This window comes from Gorilla gorilla, chromosome 12 (assembly GCF_029281585.2).
Source record: "Gorilla gorilla gorilla isolate KB3781 chromosome 12, NHGRI_mGorGor1-v2.1_pri, whole genome shotgun sequence".
Taxonomy (NCBI): Eukaryota; Metazoa; Chordata; class Mammalia; order Primates; family Hominidae; genus Gorilla; species Gorilla gorilla.
This window is the reverse complement of record NC_073236.2, coordinates 113,807,780-113,833,506: the sequence shown is the minus strand read 5'-3', so window position 1 is coordinate 113,833,506 and position 25,727 is coordinate 113,807,780. Positions and strand designations below refer to the sequence as shown.

General features: G+C 40.5%; 1 protein-coding gene across 1 annotated transcript in view; it reads left to right on the top strand.

The window, feature by feature from the left end:
• Positions 1-25,727, top strand: part of RAB10 (RAB10, member RAS oncogene family) — a 103,874-nt gene that overhangs the window by 57,438 nt on the left and 20,709 nt on the right. Inside the window, exons 2-3 of the mRNA XM_004028954.5 lie at positions 7,693-7,753; positions 18,773-18,911. Of these exons, the coding sequence (XP_004029003.1) occupies positions 7,693-7,753; positions 18,773-18,911 (200 nt within the window). The remainder of the gene's footprint in view (positions 1-7,692; positions 7,754-18,772; positions 18,912-25,727) is intronic.

The window sequence follows — 25,727 nt, the reverse complement described above, 5'->3', positions numbered from 1 at the left end:
AAAGAGTGAGACCCTGTCTCTCCCCCCCCCCCCCCCAAAAAAAGTTCTGATATCTCATTGGAACCTTTGGCCTGAGGCGCTAAAAAGCTGATGGAAAGCAGAGTAGAAAAGGGTGGGGCTTGTCAAGTGATGTTTCAAATTAAGGGCAAAGCATTTTTCTCAGGGACTCTTTAATTTCTCCAGAAAACATCATTTATCTGTTTATTCGACAGATATTTCTTGGATTGCCTGCTAAATGTCAGGTATTGTTCTAGGTGTGGGGAATTTAACTCAATTAGATAAAAATCTCTACCCTTTTCAGTCTCACATTTTGGCAATGAGAGATGAATAATAACAGAAATAAGGACACGTTAAAGTTTAAAAGTCAGGAAGAAGGTTAGAAGTGTTAATAGACAATGGGTGGGAAACATAGAGAAATATTGCAACTTAGGGTAGCTAGGGGAAAGAGCCATGATGGATGAGAAAGGTAGTCAGAGGTTAGGGGAATAGTACCTTTATGGAAAGGTAGTGAGAGGCGAACCAGGCTGTCTTGTGCATAGAGCAACAAAAAGGAAGTCAATACAATTAGCTAGATCAGAGTGAGATGATGTAGAAAATGTTGAGGGCAGGGTAGAAAGGGGGAGGTGGGAGAATATGTAGGGCCTTATTTATGGATTTAAAGAGTTTTCCTTTTAGTCTTTGTAAGAGATGGGATATGGAGATAACTAATAAGCAGTTTGGGTATCTTGTGTTTGGAGTTCAGGGGAGAGTTGAGGTGAGAGATCATCAGTGTGTATGTGGAATTTAAAGCCATGAAACTAGGGAATGCATCAAGATAGAAAAGAGAAGTCCACTTCAATTTTTAGGGGTCAGAGAGATGAGGAGAAACCAGCAATGAAGATTGATGAGTGGCTAGAAAGATAGGAGAGTCAGGAGTTTTCATGCAGAAAAGAGTGAAGAATTCCTTCATCTACAGCTAGTAAGATTAGATGAGGACCGGGCATGGTGGCTCATGCCTGTAATCCCAGAACTTTGGGAGGCCAAGGTGAGTGGATCGCCTGAGGTCAGGAGTTCGAGACCAGCCTGGCCAACATGGTGAAACCCTGACTTTACTAAAAATACAGAAGTTAGCCATGTGTGGTGGTGCGTGCCTGTAGTCCCAGCTTCTCAGGAGGCTGAGGCAGGAGAATTGCTTGAACTTGGAAGGCAGAGGTTGCAGTGAGCTGAGATAGTGCCACTCCACTCCAGCCTGGATGAAAGAGTGAGACTGTGTCTCAGAAAAAAAAAAAAAGAAAAAAGATCAGATGCGGACTTAGGAGTGATCATTGGATTTGGGAACGTGGAGATCATTGATCATAGTGAGAGCTGTGTGTGTGTGTGTGTGTGTGTGTGTGTGTGTGTGTGTGTGTTGGGGTGGTTAATAATAACAACAACAACAAAGCCTGTTTGGAAAGGATTCAAGAGGTGAGAGGAGAAAAAACTAGAGACAGCACATATAGGTAACTTCGAAGAAGTTTGGTAAAAACAAAAAGTGAAATGGAGAGGAAACTCAGTGAGGAAGGATCCTTAACCTCCAAATTTAAAAGGTTTAGTAATAGAACCTAGTAGTTGTGATTATTGACTAGAAGAAATGTGAGGGAAACTCAAGGAGTCCAAAATGAGGCTTCTATCTTGACCAGTTAGATTAAGTAGGTACCTGAAAACAGCCCAAATTCTTAGACATTTTCCAGTGATGCCTAGTTTCCATCCCAGGGGGTTTAGAGCTTTCAGATTGTATCCTTATTTCATCTTTCTTCAGGCAAGTTTCCTGAAATAGTATCAGTTGTCACACTTGTCATTAAGATTAATTAATAAATTGTATACCTAGCTGAAGTTGTTGGTCATGTTCAGAGTTAGTCTAGACAGCCGGGTCATTTTAGGATGATTTTCTGAGAAATTCTTAAAGAAAAACAATATGGACTGTAGAAATAGGGTTAGGTTAAATGGTGGGTAAATGACCCTTTTTTCTTTTGATTGTGTATGAGAAACATAATGGGGCAAGCTGAAAGATTTTGACTGATTAAAAAGCAGACTGGCTCAAATTAAGAGGGGAGCAATAAGGTAAACCCAAGAGTTTGAAGGGATAGGGGCATTATTGTAGATTCTAGGGATAACAGGTTTTGTTGAAGGTTGGTGTTAAACCATTTCTTGGTGAGAGGTTAGTTATGAAAAATGAGATGCAGAGTAGAGCTAAGGTATGGGCAGGAAACTCACTGAATGATATTGTTTCTTCCTTTTATATGGTGCGCATTTCCCTACCCCAGGACCTCTTTGCAGAAGTTTATGGGCAAGGACTTTGTTTTCTTTTTTCTTCCGTGGATCCCCAGAATATTTGGACCAAAAATAATTTTTTCCCTGGAAAAATGTATGAAGTCTTTATTTGAAGTTTTAATTATTGGTGTATACTATCATCCATCTGCCATGGAAAGACAATGTCAGCAATATGGATCAAACCAATATTCTTTAGAAACACATAACAGGTTTTAATTATCTCATATATATATGTATTTAAGATTGCAGCACATATTTTCTTCTGAAGTTCGATTTACCTTTAGGTCTGTTTATGTATTTAGATTGCTTAATTAAATGTTCACTATCAGTTGAGGCTTGCATAGATACCTCTTTTGTGTTTGTTCCACAGGAGCAAAACTGAATCTCGAAAGATAAATGAAGTTTACCAGGAAAAGAAAACTGGGATGAGGAGAGGATTTAGGAAGTAGCATATGCTAAACGAGAGACATGAGAAAACATGATGATCAGGGATGTCATGTAGACTGAAGACTTTGATACTAAGAGGCATTTTCACAATTTTATCCTGAAAGCATAGAGAAAACAAATCAACTTGTCATTTTCAAAAACTTACTCTGGCTGTAATCTCAATAAAAGGACATCTTTTAAAGTCAAGCTTTATGAAAAATTTACTACCTTGTTTTTGTTTTTCTCATGTTTATTATTTTATTTATTTTGAGGTGTGGGGTGTTAACTATGTTGCTCAGGCTGGAGTGCAGTGGCATGATCACAGCTCACTGCAGCCTCAACCTCCTGGACTCAGGTGATCCTCCCACCACAGCCTCCCAAGTAGCTGGGACTACAGGTGTGCACCACCATGCCTGGCTAATTTTTTTGTAGAGATGAGGTTTTGCCTTGTTGCTCAGGCTGGTCTTAAACTCCTGGACTCAAGCGATCCTCTTACCTTGGCATGCCAAAGTGCTAGGATTATAGGCATGAGCCACCACACCCAGCCTTTTTCCTTACTTAAAAAAAAAGCCCCCTTATTTTATCTATTTCATTTCATTTCATCTCATTTTTTGACTTCCTTTTATGTTTTTGAGACAGAGTTTCATTCTTGTCACCCAGTCTGGAGTGCAGTGGCACGGTCTTGACTCACTGCAACCTCCACCTCCCGGGTTCAAGCAATTCCCCTATCTCAGCCTCCCAAGTAGCTGGGATTACAGGCGCCCACCACCACACCCGGCTAATTTTTATATTTTTAGTAGAGATGGGGTTTCACCATGTTGGCTAGGCTGGTCTCAAACTCCTGACCTCAGGTGACCCTCCCGCCTCAGCCTGTGAACGTGCTGGGATTACAGGCGTGAGCCACCGCACCGGGCCGTATTTATTTATTATGTATTTTTTTGAGACATAGCTTTGCACTGTTGCCCAGGCTGGAGTGCAGTGGTGCGGTCTTGGCTCACTGCAGCCTGCGCCTCCCGGGTTCAAGCAATTCTCATGCCTCAGCCTCCCGAGTAGCTGGGATTACAGGCACATGCTACCATGCCTGGCTAATTTTTGTATTTTTAGTAGAGACGGAGTTTCACCACGTTGGCCAGGCTAGTCTTGAACTCTTGACTTAAAGTGATACCCCCGCCTCAGCCACCCAAGGTGCTGGGATAACGGGCATGAGCCACTGTGCCCGGCCCCCCTTAGTAATTTTAATGATGTTAAGTAATTATTGCATTTGAAAATTTGGGGGTTCGGTTGTCTTTGTTAACTTACTCAAAATGGTAAGTTTTATGTGGCATTTAATGTTTCTTAATTTAATGAGCTAGTATTAAATAGAGTTTTATTTGTGGGAATCCTGTAGGGTCTGAAGAAAGGATTTGTACCTTCAGACAATTTTTACGTTTGCTGTTAATAGCCAAGGATCATTTTTTATGTATTCGGATTGTCAAATCTGAACCATGAGGCCTGGTATCAGAAACTTCCTTATGATCGCCCTTTGCCAGTGAATAGTTGTGTTTTGTTTTTTTCCCTAGGCAACTCTCACTAAGATTGTAGTCCTTTCTGGGTTTCAGGCAAAGAGTGTATTGGTTCCAATTACTTAAAGCCTCCAGACCTAGACCTTTCATCGTGTTCTCAGTATGGCTGTTAAAAATGCAAGCTCAGGCCGGGCGCGGTGGCTCACGCCTATAATCCTAGCACTTTAGGAGGCCGAGGTGGGCGGATCACGAGATCAGGAGATCGAGACCATCCTGGCTAACACAGTGAAACCCCATCTCTACTAAAAATACAAAAAATTAGCCAGGCATGGTGGCAGATGCCTGTAGCTCCAGCTAGTCGGGAGGCTGAGGCAGGAGAATGGCATGAACCCGGGAGGCGGAGCCTGCAGTGAGCTGAGATAGCGCAATTGCACTCCAGCCTGGGCGACAGAGCGAGACTCCGTCTCAAAAAAAAAAGCAAGCTCAGGTTGGACGCAGTGGCTCACGCCCGTAATCCTGACATCTTGGGAGTCTGTGGCAAGAGGATCACTTGAGCCCAGGAGTTGGAGCACCAGCCTGGGCAACATATTGGGACGTCGTTTCTACAAAAAATACAAGAATTAGCTGGGCAGGGTGGCACATACCTGTAGTCCCAGCTACTCAGGAGGCTGAGGTGGGAGGATCACCTGAGCCCAGGAGGTCGAGGCTGCAGTGAGCCATGACTGACACTGCACTCCATCCTCGGTGACAGAGCGACAGCCTGTCTCCAAAAAACAAAACAGAACAGAAAGCAAGCTCTTTGGTTTTGTTCTCACAGCCCTGCCACTGCCGAAGTTCAAGTAATGCCTATTTCTGGTGTACAGCAATTTCTCTTGGAGAAATTTATTGCCAGTGTGCTTGATATATGAAACATTTCTGGATGTTTTGTAGTGAAATAAGTTTCAGTTTATTGGGACTGCTCTATTGCTGGGATTGAATAACTCAAATTTGTCTGCAAATTTACTTAATATTCCTTTTATAAACAGATGTTAGCCCTGTCTTTCACTTTGCTTTTTACTGTCTTTTTACTCCACTTATTGCCTTCAAGTCAAATGGACTATTGCTGTCATTCATAACATGATACAGTCACAGAGCAGCTTCAGAGTTCTCATGTAGAAAGTGTAAGGATGTATGCCAGAACTTTAGAGTATTTTTGTAGCATCTTTGCCATAGTGGGTGGGTGGGTGGGTGGATGGGTGGATGGGTGGATGGATGGATGGATGGATGGATGGATGGATGGATGGATGGATGGATCTTCTAGTAATGTTTAGTTTGCGGCTTATGCCTTTTTCTGGATTGACTTTGTTTTGAAGGTACCTTTTTCTTTCTCTAGTAACTTCTTTTCTACTCTGTCAAGTTAAGCCCTATAGGGAACTACTTTTGAAAACTTGGCTTTTTTGATCTTTGGAACATACTTTAAGAATTACTGACTTAACCTGTTCTTTTGGTATTTGACCCCTTCTGAAACAATGCTTGAATTTTGTTACAGTTTTATTTCCTAATGTGAACTATGAATACTAATATAATACTATGAATTTCTCTCTGAAACATTGCTTTAGCTGTATCCTACAAATTTTGATATTCTCATTTTAATTCATTTCAGAAATTTTCTAATTTTCACTATAATTTCTTTTTTGGCCATGAATTTCCAAATATTTGGGAGTTTTCCCAGATGTGTTTCTGTTATTGATTTCCAGTTCAGTTTTGTTGCAGACAGAAAACATACTTTGGGCTGGGTGCGGTGGCTCACGCCTGTAATCCTAGCACTTTGGGAGGCCAAGGCCGGTGGGTCACTTTGAGCGTTCGAGACCAGCCTGGGCAACATGGCAAGACCCCGTGCCACAAAAAGATACAAAGCTTAGCTAGACATGGTGGCTCGCGCCTGTGGTCTCAGTTACTTGGAAGGCTGAGGTAAGAGGATCACTTAAGCCGGGAAGTGGAGGTTACAGTGAGCTGAGATCATGCCACTGCACTCTAGCCTGGGTGACAGAGCAAGACCTTGTCTCAAAACAAACAAACAAACAAAAAACCAGAAAACGAAAACATACTTTGTATGACCTCAATACTCTTTTCTTTGTTTTTGAGACGGAGTCTCACTCTGTCGCCCAGGCTGGAGTGCAGTGGCGCGATCTCAGCTCACTGCATCCTCCGCCTCCCGGGTTCAGGTGATCTTCTGCGTCAGCCTCCCGAGTAGCTGGGATTGCAAGCATGCCCTGCCACACCTGGGCATGGTATTTTTGTGTTTTTAATAGAGACGGGGTTTCACCACATTAGCCAGACTGGTCTCGAACTCCTGACCTCAGGTGATCCGCCTGCCTTGGCCTCCCAAAGTGCTGGGATTACAGGCGTGAGCCGCCGTGCCTGGCAACTTCAATACTGTTAAATGTGTTGAAACTTCTTTTACGACCCTTATGTTTTCTGTTGATACGTACTCAGTCTGCACTTGAAAATGGTATGTATTCTGTTGCTGTTAGATGGAGATTTCTGTATACGTCAGTTATGTCAAATGGGTTAATATAGTGTGGTTTAAGTCTTCTGTATCATTATTGATTGTCTACTTAAAGAAATCTGGTTTTGAGGGAAAGGATGTTGAAGTCTCCAACTATAATTGTAGGTTTATGTATTTCTCTTCGCAGTTCTATTAATTTTTGCTTCATGCTAAACATTTGTATTTTTATCCCTTCCTAAAGAATAGACTGCTTTATCATTATGAAATGACCCTCTATCCTTGGTAGTTTTCCTTTGTTCTGCAATTTAGCGAAGGCAATATTTTTCCCCCAGTAGGAACCTTTTTATTCGTATGTGTTAGAATATTAGATATTTTAAATTTTACTTTCTTATATCCTAATTTGTAAAAACTCACTTTTTCTTCTTTTTCTTTCTTTTTTCTTTTTCTTTCTTTTTTTTTTTTTGAGACATGGTCTTCTTCTGTTGCCCAGGCTCAAGTGCAGTGGCACAATTAAAGGCTCACTGCAACCTCTGCCTCTTGGGTTCAAGGGATTCTTCCACCTCAGCCTCCTGAGCAGCTGGGACTACAGTTGTGTGCCACTATGCCTGGCTAATTTTTTGTGTTTTTAGTATTTTTGTATTTTTAGTAGAAACAGGGTTTCACCGTGTGCCCAGGCTGGTCTCGAACGCCTGGGCTTACACCATCTGCCCACCTCAGCCTCTCAAAAGTGCTGGGATTAGAGGCATGAGCCACCATGCCCAGCCCAAAACTTGGTCTTTTCTGTATCTATTTTTCCTCCTATCCTGGATCTTGTATTACTCAGGTTTAAAATTGGATACATTTGCTCAGTGTTGCATACTTGGTGAATATCTGGAATGAAACAAACACAGACAAGTTTAAAAGGTGTGAGCGTTTTTACTGTGATTAATTTTAGTATAGCCAAATGTAAAGCCACAGTTACAGTTTACCTTTTTTTCTGCATTGTAGGAATAGACTTCAAGATCAAAACAGTTGAATTACAAGGAAAGAAGATCAAGCTACAGATATGGTAAGTGATGCTAATTTACTTTATGTAGCAGAATGCCAGGTTCCTTAAGGTTTCACAGTGAAATTCTTTTTTGTCACAGGTTTAGATTCTGTGAGACTTTTGTTTTTAAAGCAGGCAGTCAGGTGACCTTTTTGTGCAGTAAAATCCATTGCATGGACTTAAGTCCATGAGATCTAATAATCTTTTCTACTTACCGTGTGAACTGAGGCAAGTTTTATACTCATTATTAGGCTTTTTATCTTCATATGTAAAGGGAGATAGTAACACCTGTCTCAATGGATTGTTATAAGGATTACATGAAATAATATATGCAAAGTTTTTAGTGAAATGCATTGCGAAAATGTTTGTTTTCTTTAATATGTTTTTAACTTTTTATGGGCATTATTTTTATTAGTTTGTGTTAGGTTTGCCTGAAGAAGTACAAACCTTTGAATTTGTATTTGTCTGAATCATAGAATTTAGAATTATAATGGCAATATTTTCCAGCAAATATTATGTGTTTTATGTGTATTATGTATATTAACCCATTAATTACTAAAAAGGACCCTGTGAAATCTGTTACTCCTTTTGAGAAAACAGCTTTATTGAGGTATAATCTAACTGATATAGAATAAGTGCGCATAAAGTGTAAAATTTGTTAAGTTTTGACATACGTATAAACCTGTAAAACAATCACCAGTCAAGATAATGAACATATTTGTCACCTCAAAAGTTTCCTCAAGCCTCTTTGTGATCTTTTGTAATCCCTTCTTCCCTGCTACCCCTGGTCCCCAGGCAGCCACTGTGCTTTCTGTCACTGTATTTCTGTTTTTTTGTTTTTTTGGTTTTTTTTTTTTTTTTTTTGAGGTGGAGTCTCGCTCTGTCGCCCATGCTGGAGTGCAGTGGCACTATCTCGGCTCACTGCAAGCTCTACCTCCCAGGTTCACGGCATTCTCCTGCCTCAGCCTCCCAAGTAGCTGGGACTATAGGTGCCCACCAACACACCCGGCTAATTTTTTTTGTATTTTTAGTAGAGACGGGATTTCACTGTGTTAGCCAGGATGGTCTCGATCTCCTGACCTCGTGATCCGCCCGCCTTGGCCTCCCAAAGTGCTGGGATTACAGGTGTGAGCCACTGCGCCTGGTCAATTTTTTTTTAACATTCTAGATCCCATTTTCATTTATGTATTTCAAACTTTTATACTTTTCAACATGACTGTATCTACCCCGCAGAATGACCTAGCTCCTTGATTTTAAAGTATCCTTTTCCTGGGTCTTGTCCTGGGTCCTACCCGGACTCTGATTATACCATCCCCCACCAGTTGTTAAGGCAATCAATAGTTTATTTCAAATCAGGGAACAGGGTCCTTGCCTCACTATTTCTAGGCTTACTGATGATCTTTGCCCAGGGCTAAAAATAGCCACAGCTGCTTGTTTATTGGTGACATTATTTTTAGGTTTGCATACACACATATGCCCAAGTCTAATCCAGTCCAGCAGGTCAAATCCAATAAGCAAAAGAAGGTGTTAATTATCTGAAGGGACAATTAAACATTGTACGTGTTCACAGTATCTTTTTATGTCACCATAATACAGGTTTCTAAACCTGCTTTCAAAACTACTCTTATCCTCTGCCATTAAAAAATTATTCCCTGACAGTCTACTTAGTAAGATCAAGTTTCTGAAATTACAAGACAATGAGAATAGAATTTTCCTTACTTAAAGTAATAAATAGACAGCCAATAATTGCTGTGAAATCCTACTTTTCCCACTGACATTATAAAAAAGAAGTGATATGTTTCTAGGAATTAAAAAGGTATATTTCCTTAATTGTTAGTACCACACTTGGGGTTGGGGAAGCTGTGTACTCTGGCTGTTATTGTGACAGTTATTTTTGGTCTGGGCACTGACAAAACCAGTACAGGCCAGAGGCATATCAATCTGCTCTGCAAGGCAGAGACCCCAAATTTCATAACTCTGTGTTTTTTGGTAACATAATGAAGTTATTCCTTACCTTATAAATTAGGATGTCAAATTTCTCATGTTGCATTTTATTTTAAGAAGACCTGGATTTCTTTAGAGATAAACAATTTGTCTATACCCAAAATACCATGAACTTAAATTATGTTTGTCTTCATTCAAGGATTTTTTTTTTTTTTCCCCAAAAGTAGACAGCCTGACACCTGCCCTGTCAGAGCTCACACCCATAGGGACAGGAGCAAACAAGTAAATAAATATATCACAAATTGTGATAAATGCTAGCAAGGTGAATAGGATAAAGTGATGGAGAATGGGGTAAGGATAAGGGAGGAACTGATCTAGATAGAATGATCAGGGAGGTCGTCTCTATAGAGGTGATGTTTAAGATGAGAAGTGAAATACGAACAGTAAGCAACCAAAGTTATTTAGTCAATAAATGTTTGTTGAGTATGTATTTGCCAGGTGTTGGTGGTAGGAATATAAGCATAAATCGGACAGATAGGAGCCCTGCCTGCAAAAGCTTACATTTTAGTGGGGTAAGTCTAGATCTTACTATGCTATTTACCATGTTGCCCAGGCTGGACCCTCTCCCTTTTCAGAGTCCTAGTTAATTCACTATATTTTTCTTGTATAAAAGCACTACATAGCAGCCACAGCTGGAGCCTGGGTCTTCTTCATGGAGACTCCAGTATGGGTCTTGCAAGATGGTCAGTGAATTCCTGATAGGGAGACTCATTGAACATGTTGTCTTTCTTGAGGTGTTGGGGATGAGATAGCTATAGGTCTTGAAGATAGTATTAAAGGTGACCTTGGCAAAGGTGCCTAGGGTAGCAGTGTAGCTCCTGGTGGAGGTGTAGCAGTCATTGATAGGGGCCATCAGCAGCAGCTTTTGGGCACAGGGGCGGGCGGTGCTTCTAGGGACTGGGATGAGGCCACTAGCACAGAGCTGCAGTGGTTACCTGGCAAGGGACTGTGGGTCTTAATGATCTTGTTCCCCAGGTAGCTTCACTGCACATGGGAAATGGAGAGGTTGGCCAGTGAATGGTGGCCCTGCAGATGGCAGGGACTACTTCCTTGGAATACCTAACACACAGACTGATGTGACTCTTGTCCCTGACTGTGACAAATCCCTTGAACCTGGTCCACTGGCCAGCATAGGTCTCTTTTTGCATGGGCATAATCTTCAAAACCTCATCTTTGAGGACATCCTTAGGAAAAAGTGAACAATCTCAGACTCCTTGATGGGCGGGGAGAAGAGAGAGATTTCCTCCAGGAACTTGTCGTGTCTTTGATCAGGTAACCCACCTTGGTGACAGGGAGCTATTCCTTGTCCTTGTCCTTGCCTCCTTGAGCTCCTAGGCCTCAGCAGCAACCCTGGCCCAGTCACCACTCCTGAAGCCTCCCAGTCTAGGGCCCCTAGTGCCTTCACACCCTCCCATAGTAGTGGCAGGATCTGTCATTTGGTATTTTCTCTGAGAAGGCTTAATCTCTTTTCTTGCTCTGCTTTCTGTTTCCTTAACACTTAATAATTCTCTGACATTCCATAATGTTTTATTTATGTGTTTATCTTCAATAGGCAGGAATTTTTATTTCATTTACAGCTTTATCTCTTGTGCCTGGAATAATGTCTAGTGTGTAGTACTTAATAATACTGGTAGAATGAAAGAATGGGATATTGTCTTATTTTCAAGGGCAGATCTATATATTTTGAGATGAAATGAGCAAGTGACAGGGCTGTGATTTTTTTTTCTTTTTTGTTTCGTTTTTTTTTTTTTTTTTGAGACGGAGTCTCGCTCTGTCACCCAGGCTGGAGTGCAGTGGCGCTATCTCGGCTCACTGCAAGCTCTGCCTCCTGAGTTCATGCCAGTCTCCTGCCTCAGCCTCCTGAGTAGCTGGGACTACAGGTGCCTGTCACCACACCCAGCTAATTTTTTGTATTTTTAGTAGAGACAGGGTTTCACCGTGTTAGCCAGTATGGTCTCGATCTCCTGACCTTGTGATCCGCCCACCTCGGCCTCCCAAAGTGCTGGGATTACAGGCGTGAGCCACCGCCCCTGGCCAGGCTGTGATTTTCTTAAGATTAAAAAGTCCAAGTCTTTCACTTAGCTAAAAACCATTTTATTTTACTTACATAGAAATAGGCTACAGGCAAAGCCAGGGTTTTCCTTGTGAAGCAGCTTTGAGTACTGCGCAAGCACAGATAAATATTAACTTGAGAGCTCTTAATACCATAGAGCATCTGTCTGCAAAGATGGTCTTGACTTAGAGCATTGTTAGGACATCTTAAAAACATAGAATGAAATTTTGAGTCTCACGGTGACATTATTGCAGCTTTGCATATTTTTATGGAAAATATTTCTTATTGTTCATTATCCCTCCTTATTGTTTATAAGTGAAAACAACAACAACAACTACTAAGGTCCAAGGAAGCTAAGTACATTCAAGGTCACTAAGCTGGGAGGGGTAGAACCTGAGGATAAACTTAAGCCTGACCCCAAACCCATGTTCTGTGTATATTCTTGCATAATGCCCAACCTATAGTAGACATTCAGTTAATATTTGGATTGATGGATAAATGAATAGATGGCAGATATGTGAACATGCTAAGTGCATTTAAGATATGAAAAGATTTTGAGAATCCAGTCATATGCAGGTAGTGGGAACAGATCTTGCAGAAGCTCTTAGTAGGAACAAACTTACGAATTTAAAAATGGTTTCTAGTGATTAGGGAAAAGAGTACCTCAAAATGAGAGGGGCTGGAGAAAGGTTTAAACTACTATAAGGCTTTGTAATCCCCAGAATAAAGAGTTTGGAATTGATTCTGGTTATAATGAGTTTTTATTGGAAGTTTTCTGTTTTTACTTTTATTTTTTTGGAAAGCCTAGTCATATTTTCAGCTTGTTTTATAATGACTTTTTTATACATAATTCACATACCATACAATATACCCATTTAAAACAATTTAATAGTTTTTAGTATATTCACAAATTTGTACAACCATCGTTACCATTTTAGAACATTTTTATCTCCCCTACAAGGAAACCCCATACCTGTCACTCTTTATCCTCCCAATCCCCTGGCCAGGGAAACCACTGATCAACTTTGTCTGTATAAAATTTCTTTATGTGGACTTTTCAAATAGATGGAATCATATAATATATGGTCTTTTGTGACTAGTTTCTTTCACTTAGCATGAGGTTATCAGGGTCTGTCTGTGTTGTACATGAATCTGTACTTCATTCTTTTTTTAGTGGCTGAATAATACTCCATTGTATGGATATACCACATTTTATTTATCCGTTCATTAGTAATGGACCTTTCAGTTGTTCTACTTTTTGGCTATTATGAATAATGTTGCTGTGAACATTCGCATCTACGTTTTTGTGTGGACGTACAAGTTTTCATTTCTTTTGGTTATATACCTAGAATTGTTGGATCATATGGTACCTCCATGTTGAACATTTTGAGGAACTACCTGACTGTTTTCTAACATGGCTGCATCATTTTACATTGTCACCAACAGGGTATAAGGGTCCCAATTTCTCTACATCCTCGCTAACGTATATTGTCGTTTGGGTCATAGCCATCCTGTGGTGGTGGGGAGCTAGGTTGGTATCTCATTATGGTTTTTATTTGCATTTCACTAATGACTAAGGATGTTGAGCATCTTAAGTGTTTATTGGCCATTTGTGTATCTTCTTTGGATAAATGCCTGTTTAGATCTTTTGCTGATTTTTAAGTTTGGTCATTTGTCCTTTTATTGTTGAGTTGTAAGTTATTTGTATATTCTGCATACACAAGTCCCATATCAGATACACAAGTTTGCAAATAGTTTCTTCCATTCTGTGGGTTGTCTTTCCACCTTGTATTGTTCGCTGAAATACAAGTTTTTAATTTTCATGTCCCATTTACCTGTTTTTTCTTTTGTTGTTTGTGCTTTGGTGACATGTTTAAGAAACAGTTGTCAAATCCAAGATTTGAAGATGACCCCTATGTTTTCTTCTAAGAGTTTTTATAGTTCAGCTGTTGGATTTAGGTCTTGATCTGTTTTGAGGTAATTTTTTTTTTTTTTTGAGATGGAGTCTTGCTCTGTCGCCCAGGCTGGAGTGCAGTGGCGCTATCTCGGCTCACTGCAAGCTCTGCCTCCTGGGTTCATGCCATTCTCCTGTCTCATCCTCCTGAGTAGCTGGGACTACAGGTGCCCACCACCATGCCCGGCTAATTTTTTGTATTTTTATTAGAGTTGGGTTTTCACTGTGTTAGCCAGGATGGTCTCAATCTCCTGACCTCGTGATCCACCCGCCTCGGCCTCCCAAAGTCCTGGGATTACAGGCGTGAGCCACCACGCCCTGCCATTTTGAGGTAATTTTTATATATGGTATGGGGTAGAGGTCCAACTTACTTCTTTTGCATGGATATATTCGGTTGTTCCAGCACCATTTGTTGGAAAGCCTGTTTTTTTCCCCAATGAAGATATTAGAAGTTTTAAGCAGAATAATATGATCAAACATAACGTTTAAAGAAGATCACTCTGGCTGGTGTGTGGAGAACGGCAGTCCATCATCTCTGAATCTTAGAATGCCAACAAAAGGTATTGTGAACAAGCAGCCAGTGACTTAGAATGAAGACCAGAAACTTATCCAAAGAGTCATGAGAATAAAGTGTTACAAGAAGAGAATGCAGTCAGCTGGGCGCAATGGCTCACACCTGTAATCTCAGCACTTTGGGAGGCCGAGGCAGGCAGATCACCTGAGGTCTGGAGTTTGAGACCAGCCTGGTCAACATACATAGTGAAACCCCATCTCTACTAAAAATATTAAAATTAGCTGGGCGTGGTGGCACACACCTGTAATCCCAGCTACTTGGGAGGCTGAGGCAGGAGAATCACTTGAACCCGGGAGGCGGAGGATGCAGTATGCTGAGATTGTGCCACTGTACTCTGTGAGACTCCGTCTCAGGAAAAAAATAAAAAGAAAAAGGAGAATACAGTCAACTGTGTAGAATCCTACTTAGTGATTAAGATGCAGTCATACAGTGCATAATGATACTTTAGTCAGTGACTACATACACAATGGTTGTCTTATCAATATTGTAATACCACATTTTTACTGTACCTTTTCTATGTTTAGACATATTTAGATACACAAATACTTATTGTGTTACAGTTGTCTACTGTATTCAATATAGTCACGTACTCTACAGGTTTGTAGCCTGGGAGCAATATGCTATATACCACATAGTGCAGGTATGTTGTAGGCTCTAATCATTTAGGTTTGTATAAGTACGCTCTATGATGTGTGCACAATGATGACATAGTCTAATGATGCATTTCTCAGAACATATCCCTGTCATTAATAGGTGGATAATATATAAAGAGGAAATAGCTATTGGATTTGGCATCCAGGTTATTGGAGACCTTCTGAAAAGGAGTTTTGGTAGAGTAATCAGTAATAGCAATCCTATTAGAATCAGTTAAGGACTGAAAGTGGGAAAACAGCCACTAGAGAAAACTCTGTAAAGAAATTTGCTGGGAAAATTTTTATGTAAATATAGACAAGCTTATCCTAGTATTTATATGGGAAGGCTAGGGTAGCTAAAACAATTTGACAAAGTAAAATAAGTGGGAAGAATCAATCTATCTGGTTGTAAAACTTTTTATTTAGCCATAGTAATCTAAGACAGTATGGTAATGGAGGAGGCCTAGACACATAGGAGATTGCAACAGAATAAAGAACCCAGACACAGATTGAACTGTGGTATGGCCTGCAGATTTTTGACAAAGGTACAAAAGCAATTCAGTGGAGCAAGGTTATTACTTCGACATTTCGAGCAAATGGTGCTTGAGCAATAGGACATTCATAGAAATGTCCTATTTGAAATTAACTCAAAATGTACCATCGGTTTAATAAAACCATAAGGTGGCTGGGCACAGTGGCTCACGCCTATAACCCCAGCACTTTCGGAGGCTGAGGCAGGTGGATCATCTGAGGTCAGGAGTTTGAGATCAGCCTGGCCAACATGGCAAAACCCCGTCTCTAGTAGAAATACAAAAATTGTCCAGTGTGGTGGCGCACGCCTATAGTCCCAGCTCTTTGGGAGGCTGAGGTCGGAGAATCTCTTGAACCCAAAAGGCAGAGGTTGCAATGTGCCGAGATCACACCACTGCACTCCACCTGGGCGACAGAGCAAGACTCTGTCTCAAAAAAAAAAACCCATAAGGCTTTTAGAAGAAAATACAGGAGAAAATCTTTGGAACGTAAGGCTACGTGAAGAGGCTGGGTGCGGTGGCTCACGCCTGTAACCCCAGCACTTTGGGAAGCTGAGGCGGGCAGATCATCTGAGGCCAGGAGTTCAAGACCAGCCTGGCCAACATGGCGAAAACCCATCTCTACTAAAAATATAAAAATTAGCTGGACGTGGTGGCACGTGCCTGTAATCTCAGCTATTCCAGAGGCTGAGGCAGGAGAATCTCTTGAACCTGGGAGGCAGAGGTTGCAGTGAGCCAAGATCGTGCCACTACACTCCAGCCTGGGTGACAGAGCGACACCCTGTTTCAAAAAAAAAAAAAAAAAAAGACTAGGTGAAGAATTCTTAGACATAACACTAAACACATGATCTGTAAAAGAAAAAAAAATCAGTAAATTAATTAGACTTTCACAAAATTAAAAGCTTCCTCTCTACAAAATACCCTGTCAAGGGAATGAAAAGACTAGCTACAGACTTGGAGAAAATATTTACAAGCCAGTGTATCTGACAAAGGACTTCTGTATAAAAAGAACTTTCAAAAGTCAGCAGTAAAAAGCCAAAAAACTGACAATCCAGGCCAGCCACAGTGGCTCACGCCTGTAATCCCAGCACTTTGGGAGGCTGAGGCGGGCTGATCACCTGAGGTCAGGAGTTCGAGACGAGCCTGGCCAACATGGTGAAACCCCATCTCTACTAAAAATACAACAGTTGGCTGGGCGTGGTGGTGGGCGCCTGTGATCCCAGCTACTTGGGAGGCTGAGGCAGGAGAATCACTTGAACCCAGGAGGCAGAGGTTGCAGTGAGCCGAGACCGTGCCATTGCACTCCAGCCTGGGCTGGATAGATCAAAACTCTATCTCAAAAAAAAAAAAAAAGAAACCCAAAAACAAAAAACTAACAATCCAATTAGAAAATGGGCCAAAAAAACCAGACATTTCACCAAAGAGGACATGTGGATGGCAAATAAACACATGAAAAAATGTTCACCATCTTAGCCACAGGGAAATACAGATTAATGTGATGATGAAATGTTACTATATGCCCTCTTAGAACTACAGAAATAAAAAATAGTGACAGCATCAAATGCTGGTGAGGTTGCAGAGAAACTGGATCTTTTATATGTTGCTAGTGCAAATGTCAAGTGATAGAGCCACTCTGGAAAAAGTTGGCCAGTTTCTTACCGTTATACACTTACCATATTACCCATAAATAACATTCCTGGGCATTTATTTCAAAGAAATGAAAAGTTATGTCCACATAGAAACCTGTAAATGAATGTTCTTCGAACTTTGTTATAGCCAAAAACTGGAAACAACCCTGAATGTCCTTCCATGGGTGAATGATTAAGCAAATTGTGATACAGACATACCATAGAATGCTACTCAGCAATGAAATGGGACAGACCAGGATTATGTGCAAAAACTTGGAGAGGACTTCAAGAGCATTATGGTGAAAGAAGTGTTAAATGCCGATTTCAAAAGGTAGCATACTACATGATTCCACTTACGTAACATTCTGGAAATGAAAAAAATATAAACATAGAAAACAGATTATTGATCAGAGTTTAGGGACTATGGGGAGTAAAAAGGTGATGTAATAGTTCTTTGTCTTGTGGTAGTTACACAAATCTGTACATGTAATAAATTGTAGAGAACTATATATACACACATACACAAATAAGTGCATGTAAAAAAAAAAAAAACCCTGAAATCTTAATAAGGTCTGTAGAATGTATCCAATGTCCATTTTCTGGTTTTGCTATTATGCTGCAGTAATATAAGATGTTATCATTAGGAAAAGCTGGGTGAAAGGTACCCAGGACCTCTCTGCACAGTTTTGTAACTTCCTGTAAGGCTGTAATTATTTCAAAATAAAAGTTTTAAAAATATTAACTCAAAAGAGGAGCAGGGATAGTTGGAGAGATACCGGGTTGAGATTGGGGTTTTTTTGCTTTATTTTTATTTATTTATTTATTTTGAGACGGGGGCTCGCTCTGTCACCCAAGCTGGAGTGTAGTGGCACCATCTTGGCTCATTGCAACCTGTGCCTCCTGGGTTCAAGCAGTTCTCTTACCTCAGCCTCCCGAGCAGGTGGGATTACAGGCACGTGCCACCATGCCTGGCTAATTTTTGTATTTTTAGTAGAGATGGGGTTTCACCATGTTGGCCAGGTGTCTTGAACTCCTGACCTTAAGTGATCTACACACCTCAGCCTCCCGAAGTGCTGGGATTACAAGTGTGAGCCACTGCGCCTGACCTTATTTTTGCTTTTTTAAAAAAGATACTAAAACATGTTTGTAAGCTGATGAGATGATCCATAAAAGAGCAAAATGATGATACAAATGAGAGGGCATAGTTACAGGAGCAAAATACATCTTACACCTTTGGCTTTAAGCATTAAATAATGGAAAATACTACTATTTACATTTCTGTCTTATTATTTATAAGTGAGGTTATCTTTACAACTTTTGGTTAATGATTCTAAATGTAAATATGACTGTACTATGGTATAGTTCTCTAATGTTCTAAAAATCCTACCTACTTTTGTGTTACATTATGGAACTAAATTATTAAATAAAATGAAATTTTAAGAGTTTCTATGGTGTTTGCTAGTGCTTATTCAATAACCTTGAGTTTTATGTGTCACTTCCTACTGTTTTCCCTTTCAGATTTTCATCCAGTATGGGTAGGTTATTAATTTCCTTCAACTAAAAAGTTTTTATATATACTTAGGAAAAACTATTCTTGTTTTGTCCTTTATGTGAAATGTAGTAATATCAAAATGCTTAATAGAAATTATTGGCTGTTTATTTCAGGGATACAGCAGGCCAGGAGCGATTTCACACCATCACAACCTCCTACTACAGAGGCGCAATGGGTATCATGCTAGTATATGACATCACCAATGGTAAAAGTTTTGAAAACATCAGCAAATGGCTTAGAAACATAGATGAGGTAAGACCTAGAACTTGTATAAACCCTTCATGAACACACATTTGTGTGCTTGGTTAGGAAGAATAAATATTCCAACTGATCTTCAGGATATAATGTACTGTTGAAGTCATTATTATTGAAGTATTTCTATTTTCTAAAAGTTAATGTTGGCCGGGCATGGTGGCTCATGCCTGTAATCCCAGCACTTTGGGAGGCTGAGGCGGGAGGATCACCTGAGGTCAGGAGCTAAAGACCAGCCTGGCCAACATGGTGAAACCCCATCACTACTAAAAATTACAAAAATCAGCTGGGCGTGGTGATGTGCACCTGTCGTCCCAGCTACTCGAGAGTCCAAGGCAGGAGAATCTCTTGAACCTGGGAGGTAGAGGTTGCAATAGCCAAGATTGTGCCACTGCACTCCAGCCTGGGCAACAGAGCAAGACTCCGTCTCCAAAAAAAAAAAAAAAAAAAAAAAGTTAATGTTGTTATTTGCTAATTTTTTCTTAAGTTTTTGGACAGTCTATCTAGAGCCTCATTCAAGACAATTAGTAAATTACTCCAAAACTCTGTATAGCCATCTTACAAGATGACCCCAAATAGAAGCTACCAGTGATTTTACAATGATTTTCTGGAAATGAATTTTTTCTTAATAAATTTTTGTTGAATGAATGAATGAAATGTCCAGTAGTAATTTTTTAGAACTTTATTTTTCATGTTATAGAAATACAATATTGCTTCTAGGCATTTTGAAATATATGGAATACTAATATAGTAAAAACCTAACTAAGAAAATAGTTCCATTGCATGTGAAAATGTTGGGTTTTTTCTGTATTTTGGGTTTTTTTGAGATAGAGTCTCACTTCATCACCCAGGCTGGAGTGCAGTGGCACGATCTTGGCTCACTGCAATCTCTGCTTTCTGGGTTCAAGTGATTCTAGTGTCTTAGTGTCTTGAGTAGCTGGAATTACAGGTGTGCACCACCACACCCGGCTAATTTTTGTATTTGTAGTAGAGATGGGGTCTCGCCATGTTGGCCAGGCTGGTCTTGAACTTCTGGCCTCAAGTGATCTGCCCACCTTGGCCTCCTGAAGTGCTAGGATTGCAGGCGTGAGCCACTGCACCCAGCCTGATGTTACTTTTTATAAGTTAAAATTATGTATCAAAGCATGTCTGTTTCTTTGCTACAGCATAGGTGGCTTCTTGTTAAGAGTTGTTTTTCATGCCTTATTGCTACCTTCTAGGCTTTGAGTTTTGTTAACAGTAACTCTTTGAAGCAAATTTTGGCCAGATACACAAAGACCAAGTCTTAAACCAATATTAGACCCAAGATAATGCCCCTAATGGTAGCAATCCTAAGGGCTCATTACCACTTTTTTGTTGCTACAATAAATCTTTGGGAGAAGCTTACTATTTTTTAATAATTATTTAAAGATACACAGATCTTGGCTGGGCGCGGTGGCTCACGCCTGTAATCCCAGCACTCTGGGAGGCTGAGGTGGGCGGATCACCTGAGGTCAGGAGTTCGAGACCAGCCTGACCAACATGGAGAAACCCCTTCTCTACTAAAAATACAAACTTAGCTGGGTGGGGTGGCACATGCCTGTAATCCCAGCTACTTGGGAGGCTGAGGCAGGAGAATCACTTGAACCCAGGAAGTGGAGGTTGCAGTGAGCTGAGATCACGCACCATTGTACTCCAGCCTGGGCAACAAGAGCGAAACTCCATCTCAAAAAAAAAAATACAAATCTTAAAACAAAAAAGCTTTATTTTGATTTCCTTATTCTTTATTTTATTGTTCAGGTAAGTAGTCTGTAGTAAGAGCAGTTTAGAGATTTTGCAGTGTGTTTCCAACAACCACCAATTCTCTGATTCTACCACATGAACTGGTGTCCTGCTATTCAATCCTATTCTGACACTGACTACCCTGAATTAGTGTCAGACTCCACAAGTTTAAGGACTCATTCCTACAAAATTGCCCTCACTTGAGATGCCATTTGCAAGTCCTGGGTCCCCAGGCTTACCCACATTTCTGCCTTCTGTCCAAGCTGGCTATAGATTTTGGGGATGCCAACAATGCCACTCCATGTGATCATTTGCTAGAGTGAGTCATAGAACTTAGGAAAATGCTATACTTAGGATTACAGTTTTATTATAAAGTATACAATTCAGGAACAGCCAAATGGAAGAGAGGCATATGCGGGGAGTAGCAGCAGGGCTCCAGAGCTTCCATGCCCTCTCTGGATACGCCACCTCTCCCAGCACCTTGATGTGTTCACCAAATTGGAATATTCCTTACCCTCAGTTTTTCAGATTTTTGAATTGAAGTTCCATCACTTAGGCATAATTGATTAAATCATTGACTTCTGGTGATTGAGTGTAATGTCTGTCTCCCTTCCCCTTCTAGGAGGTCAGGAAGTGGGACTGAAATTTCCAATCCTCTTATCACTTGGTTGGTTCCTCTGGAGACCAGCCCCCATTCTGAAGCTAGATAGGAGCCTTGTCATCAGTCACCTCATTAGCATAAACTCATTATAGTCAAAAGAATCTTGTTATGAATAACAAAAGACAACCCTGTCACTCAGGAAATTGGGAGGTCAGTGACAGGAACTGGGAACAAAGACCTAATATATGTTTTTATTATACCACAGACTTAAACATCTGACATGGTAGACTGGATGGTTTGTTTCCCAAGATAAACTGAGAAACATACAACCCAGGTATCAAAAAGGAAAATTGTGGGTGTGGTGGTGCACACCTGTGGTCCCAGTTACTTGGGAGGCTGAGGCAGAAAGATTGCTTGAGCCCAAGAATTCAAGGCTGCAGTGAGCTATTATTATACCACTGTGCTTCAGCCTGGGTGACAGAGTGAGACTCTGTCTCTGAAAAAGAAAAGAAGTAAAGTTATTTAAAAAGAAAATCTTGGCCAGGCGCAGTGGCTCATGCCTGTAATCCCAGCAGTTTGGGAGGCCGAGGCAGGCGGATCACCTGATGTCAGGAGTTTGAAACCAGTCTGGTCGACATGGTGAAACTCTGTCTCTATGAAAAACACAAAAAATTAGCCGGGCATGATGGTGGGCACCTGTAGTCTCAGCTACTCAGGAGGCTGAGGCAGGAGAATCACTTGAACCCAGGAGGCGGAGGAGGCTGCAGTGAGCCAGGATTGCACCACTGCACTCCATCCTGGGCAGCAGAGTGCAACTCCGTCTCAGAAAGAAAGAGAAAATCTTGTTTCTCTGATGTATTAAAGGATTATATAACATGATCAAGAGGAACTTACCCAGGCATGCAAGGGTCAGAACCTGTCAATGTAATACACCATATTAATAGAGGACAAAACCATACAGTTATCTCAGTTCACACAGAAAAAACATTTGACAAAATCCAACATTCTTTTATGATTAAAACAGTCAGCCAGACGCAGTGGCTCACACCCGTAAATCCCAGCACTTTGGGAGGTCGAGGCAAGTGGATCACCTGAGGTCAGGAGTTCGAGACCAGCCTGGCCAACATGGTGAAACCTCATCTCTACTAAAAATAACAAAAATCAGCCAGGTGTGATGGCAAACACCTGTAACCCCAGCTACTCGGGAGGCTGAGGCAGGAGAATCGCTTGAACCCAGGAGGTGGAGGTTGCAGTAAGCCAAAATCGTGCCATTGTGCTCCAGCCTGGGCGACAGAGCAAGACTCTGTCTCAAAAAAAAAGTCAACAAACTAGGAATAGCAAAGAACTTCCTTAATCCTGTAAGTGACATCTATAAAAATACCACAGCTATTATCGTACCTGTCCCCTAAGATCAAGAGCATGGCAAGAATATCTACTCTGGCCACTTCTGTTCAACATTATGCTGAGATTCCAGCCAGAGCTAAAAAAAAAAAAAAGAAAAAAGAAAAAAAAGAAAAAAAAGCCATCCAGAGTGAAACAACTATTTATAAATGGTAGAATATTTTATATAGAAAATCCTTAAGAACCCACAAACATATACCCAGAAAACTCTTAGAACTAATAAACAAGTTCAGCAAGGTTACAAGAAATGAGATCAACATATAAAAATCAGCTTTATTTCTGTACACTAGCAATAACCTAAAAATTACATTGAGAATAAATTTCCATTTGTAATAATATCAAAAGGCAAAAAATACTTAGGAGTAAATTTAACCAAAAGAGTGTAAGACTTGTACACAGAAAACCACAAAATATTGTTGAAAGAAATTAAAGATCTAAATAATTAGATAGCCATTATTTGTGAATTGGAAGACAATATTAAGATGGCATTACTACCCAAAGTGATCTACAGATTTAGTGCAATCCCTATCAAAATCCCAATTGCTTTTTTTTGAACTCCCCCCCGTAGAAATTGACAAATTGACCCTAAAACTAATATAGACAGGCAAGGGACCCAGAGTAGCCAAAATAATCTTGAAAAGGAAGTACACAGTTGTAAGATTTACACTTTCTAGTTTTAAAACTTAACCGCAAAGCCACAATAATCAAAACATTGTGATACTGACATAAGGATAGTCATAAAGATTGATTGAATAGTATTGAGAGTCTAAAAATAAACTCTTACATATATGGTCAGTTGACTTTTAACAAGATGGCTAGACAATTCAATGGGCAAAAGAATAGTCTTTCCAACAGATGGTGCTGGGAAAACTGGCTATCCTTGTGTGGAAGAATGAAAGTTAGACACCTACTTCATACCATACAGAAAAGTTAACTCAAAATGGACCACGAAGGTTGGGTATGGTGACCCACACCTGTAATCCCAACATTTTGGGAGGCCAAGGTGGGTGGGTCGCTGGAGCCCAGGAGTTTGAGACCAGCCTGGGCAACATGGTGAAACCCCATCTCTACAAAAATATACAAAAAAAAAAAAAAAAACAATTAGTCGGGTATGGTGGTATGCACTTGTAGTTCCAGCTGTCTGGGAGGCTGAGGTGAGATCACTTGAGCCCAGGAGGTCGAGGCTGCAGTGAACCATGATTGCATTACTACACTCCAGCCTGGGCAACAGAGTGAGACTCTGTCTCAAAAAAAAGAAAAAAAAAAAACAACAACAAAAAGGATCATGGACCTACATGTAAGATCTAAAGCCATGAAGTGGCAAAAGAAAAGAAATGGATAAATTGGGCTACATCAAATTTAAAACCTTTGTGCTTTGAAGGTTCTACCATTTAGAAAGTAAAAAGCCAACCCACAGAATGGAAGAAAAGAGGACAGACTAACAAGCGTTCACAAAGATGGAGAGAAATTGTAACCCTCATATATTGCTGGTAGAATTGTAGAAAGATGCAGCTGGTTTGGAAGATATTTTGGCAGTTCTCAAAATGGTTAAACATACAGTTACCTTATGACCAGCAGTTCTACTCTTAGGTATTTACCCAAGAGAATTAACAATATATATCCACAAAAGGTGTACACAAGTATTTATAGCAGCATTATTCACAATAGCCAAAAAGAAAACCAGAAACAACCCAAACATCCATCAACTGATGAATGGATAAATAAAATGTGTATATTCATATAAGGGAGTATGTCTCAGCCATTAAAAGGCATGAAGTACTGATACTTGGTACAGTGTGGGTGAACCTTGAAAACCTTATGAAAGAAGCCAGACATAAAAGGCCTTACATGATTCCCTTTAAATAAAATGCCCCAAATTGACAAAAACATAGAGACAGAAAGTAGATTCATGATTGCCAGGTGCTGGGGGTGATGTTTGGAGAGAAAAGAGTGGTTGCTATGAGTACAGGTTTATAGGGGAGTGATAAAAATATTATAAAGTTAGTAGTGGTGATAGTTGAACTGCCTCGTAAATAACTAAAAAACACTGAATTGTATATTTTTACAGGGTAAATTTTATGATATGTAAATTATAAACTCAAAACTGTTATTTTTTTAAAAACTGAACTGAGCTTTAATACCTTTCCTTACAATTACAGTTGACCCTTGAACAATGTGGGTTTGAAGTACACAGGTAGAGTTGTTATTACTGTTTTTTTTTTTTTTTGAGACGGAGTTTCACTCTGTCGCCCAGGCTGGAGTGCAGTGGCGCCATCTTGGCTCACTGCAATCTCTACCTCCCTGGTTTAAGTGATTCTTCTGCCTCAGCCTCCTGAGTAGCTGGGACTACAGGTGCATGCTGCCACGCCCGGCTAATTTTTTTTTGTATTTTTTAGTAGAGATGGGGTTTCACCATCTTGGTCAGGCTGGTCTGGTCTTGAACTCCTGACTTCGTGATCTACCTGTCTTGGCCTCCCAAAGTGCTGGGATTACAGGCATGAGCCACTGCGCCCCACCAGTTGTTAATTTTTTTAATTAAAAAATATTTTTGAGATGGGTGTCTCACCATGTTGCCCAGGCTGGTGTTAAAACTCTGAGCTCCAATAATTCTCCCATCTCAGCCTTCCTGGTAGCTAGGACTACAGGCATGTGCCACCATGCCTGACTCACAGGTCCACTTAATATACATTTTTTTCAACTAAAGGCAGATTGAAAATATGAATTTTGATACTCACATATAATATAGAGTGCTGTGGAGCCTTCTTTGTATATGTCTGTTTCACAGGGCTGGCTGCAGGACTTGAGTATGCGTGGATTTTGATAAAGGAAGTAGGGTCCTGGAACCAATCAGCCATTCCCCATGGAGACTGTATTTGTTTTCTTTCTTTCTGTCTTGTGTTTGTTTTTTTTTTTTTTTTTTTGAGACGCAGTCTTGCTCTGTCACCCAGGCTGGAGTGCAGTGACGCTGTCTCAGCTCACTGCAAGCTCTGCTTCCTGGGTTCACACCATCCTCCTGCCTCAGCCTCCCGAGTAGCTGGGACTACAGGCACCCG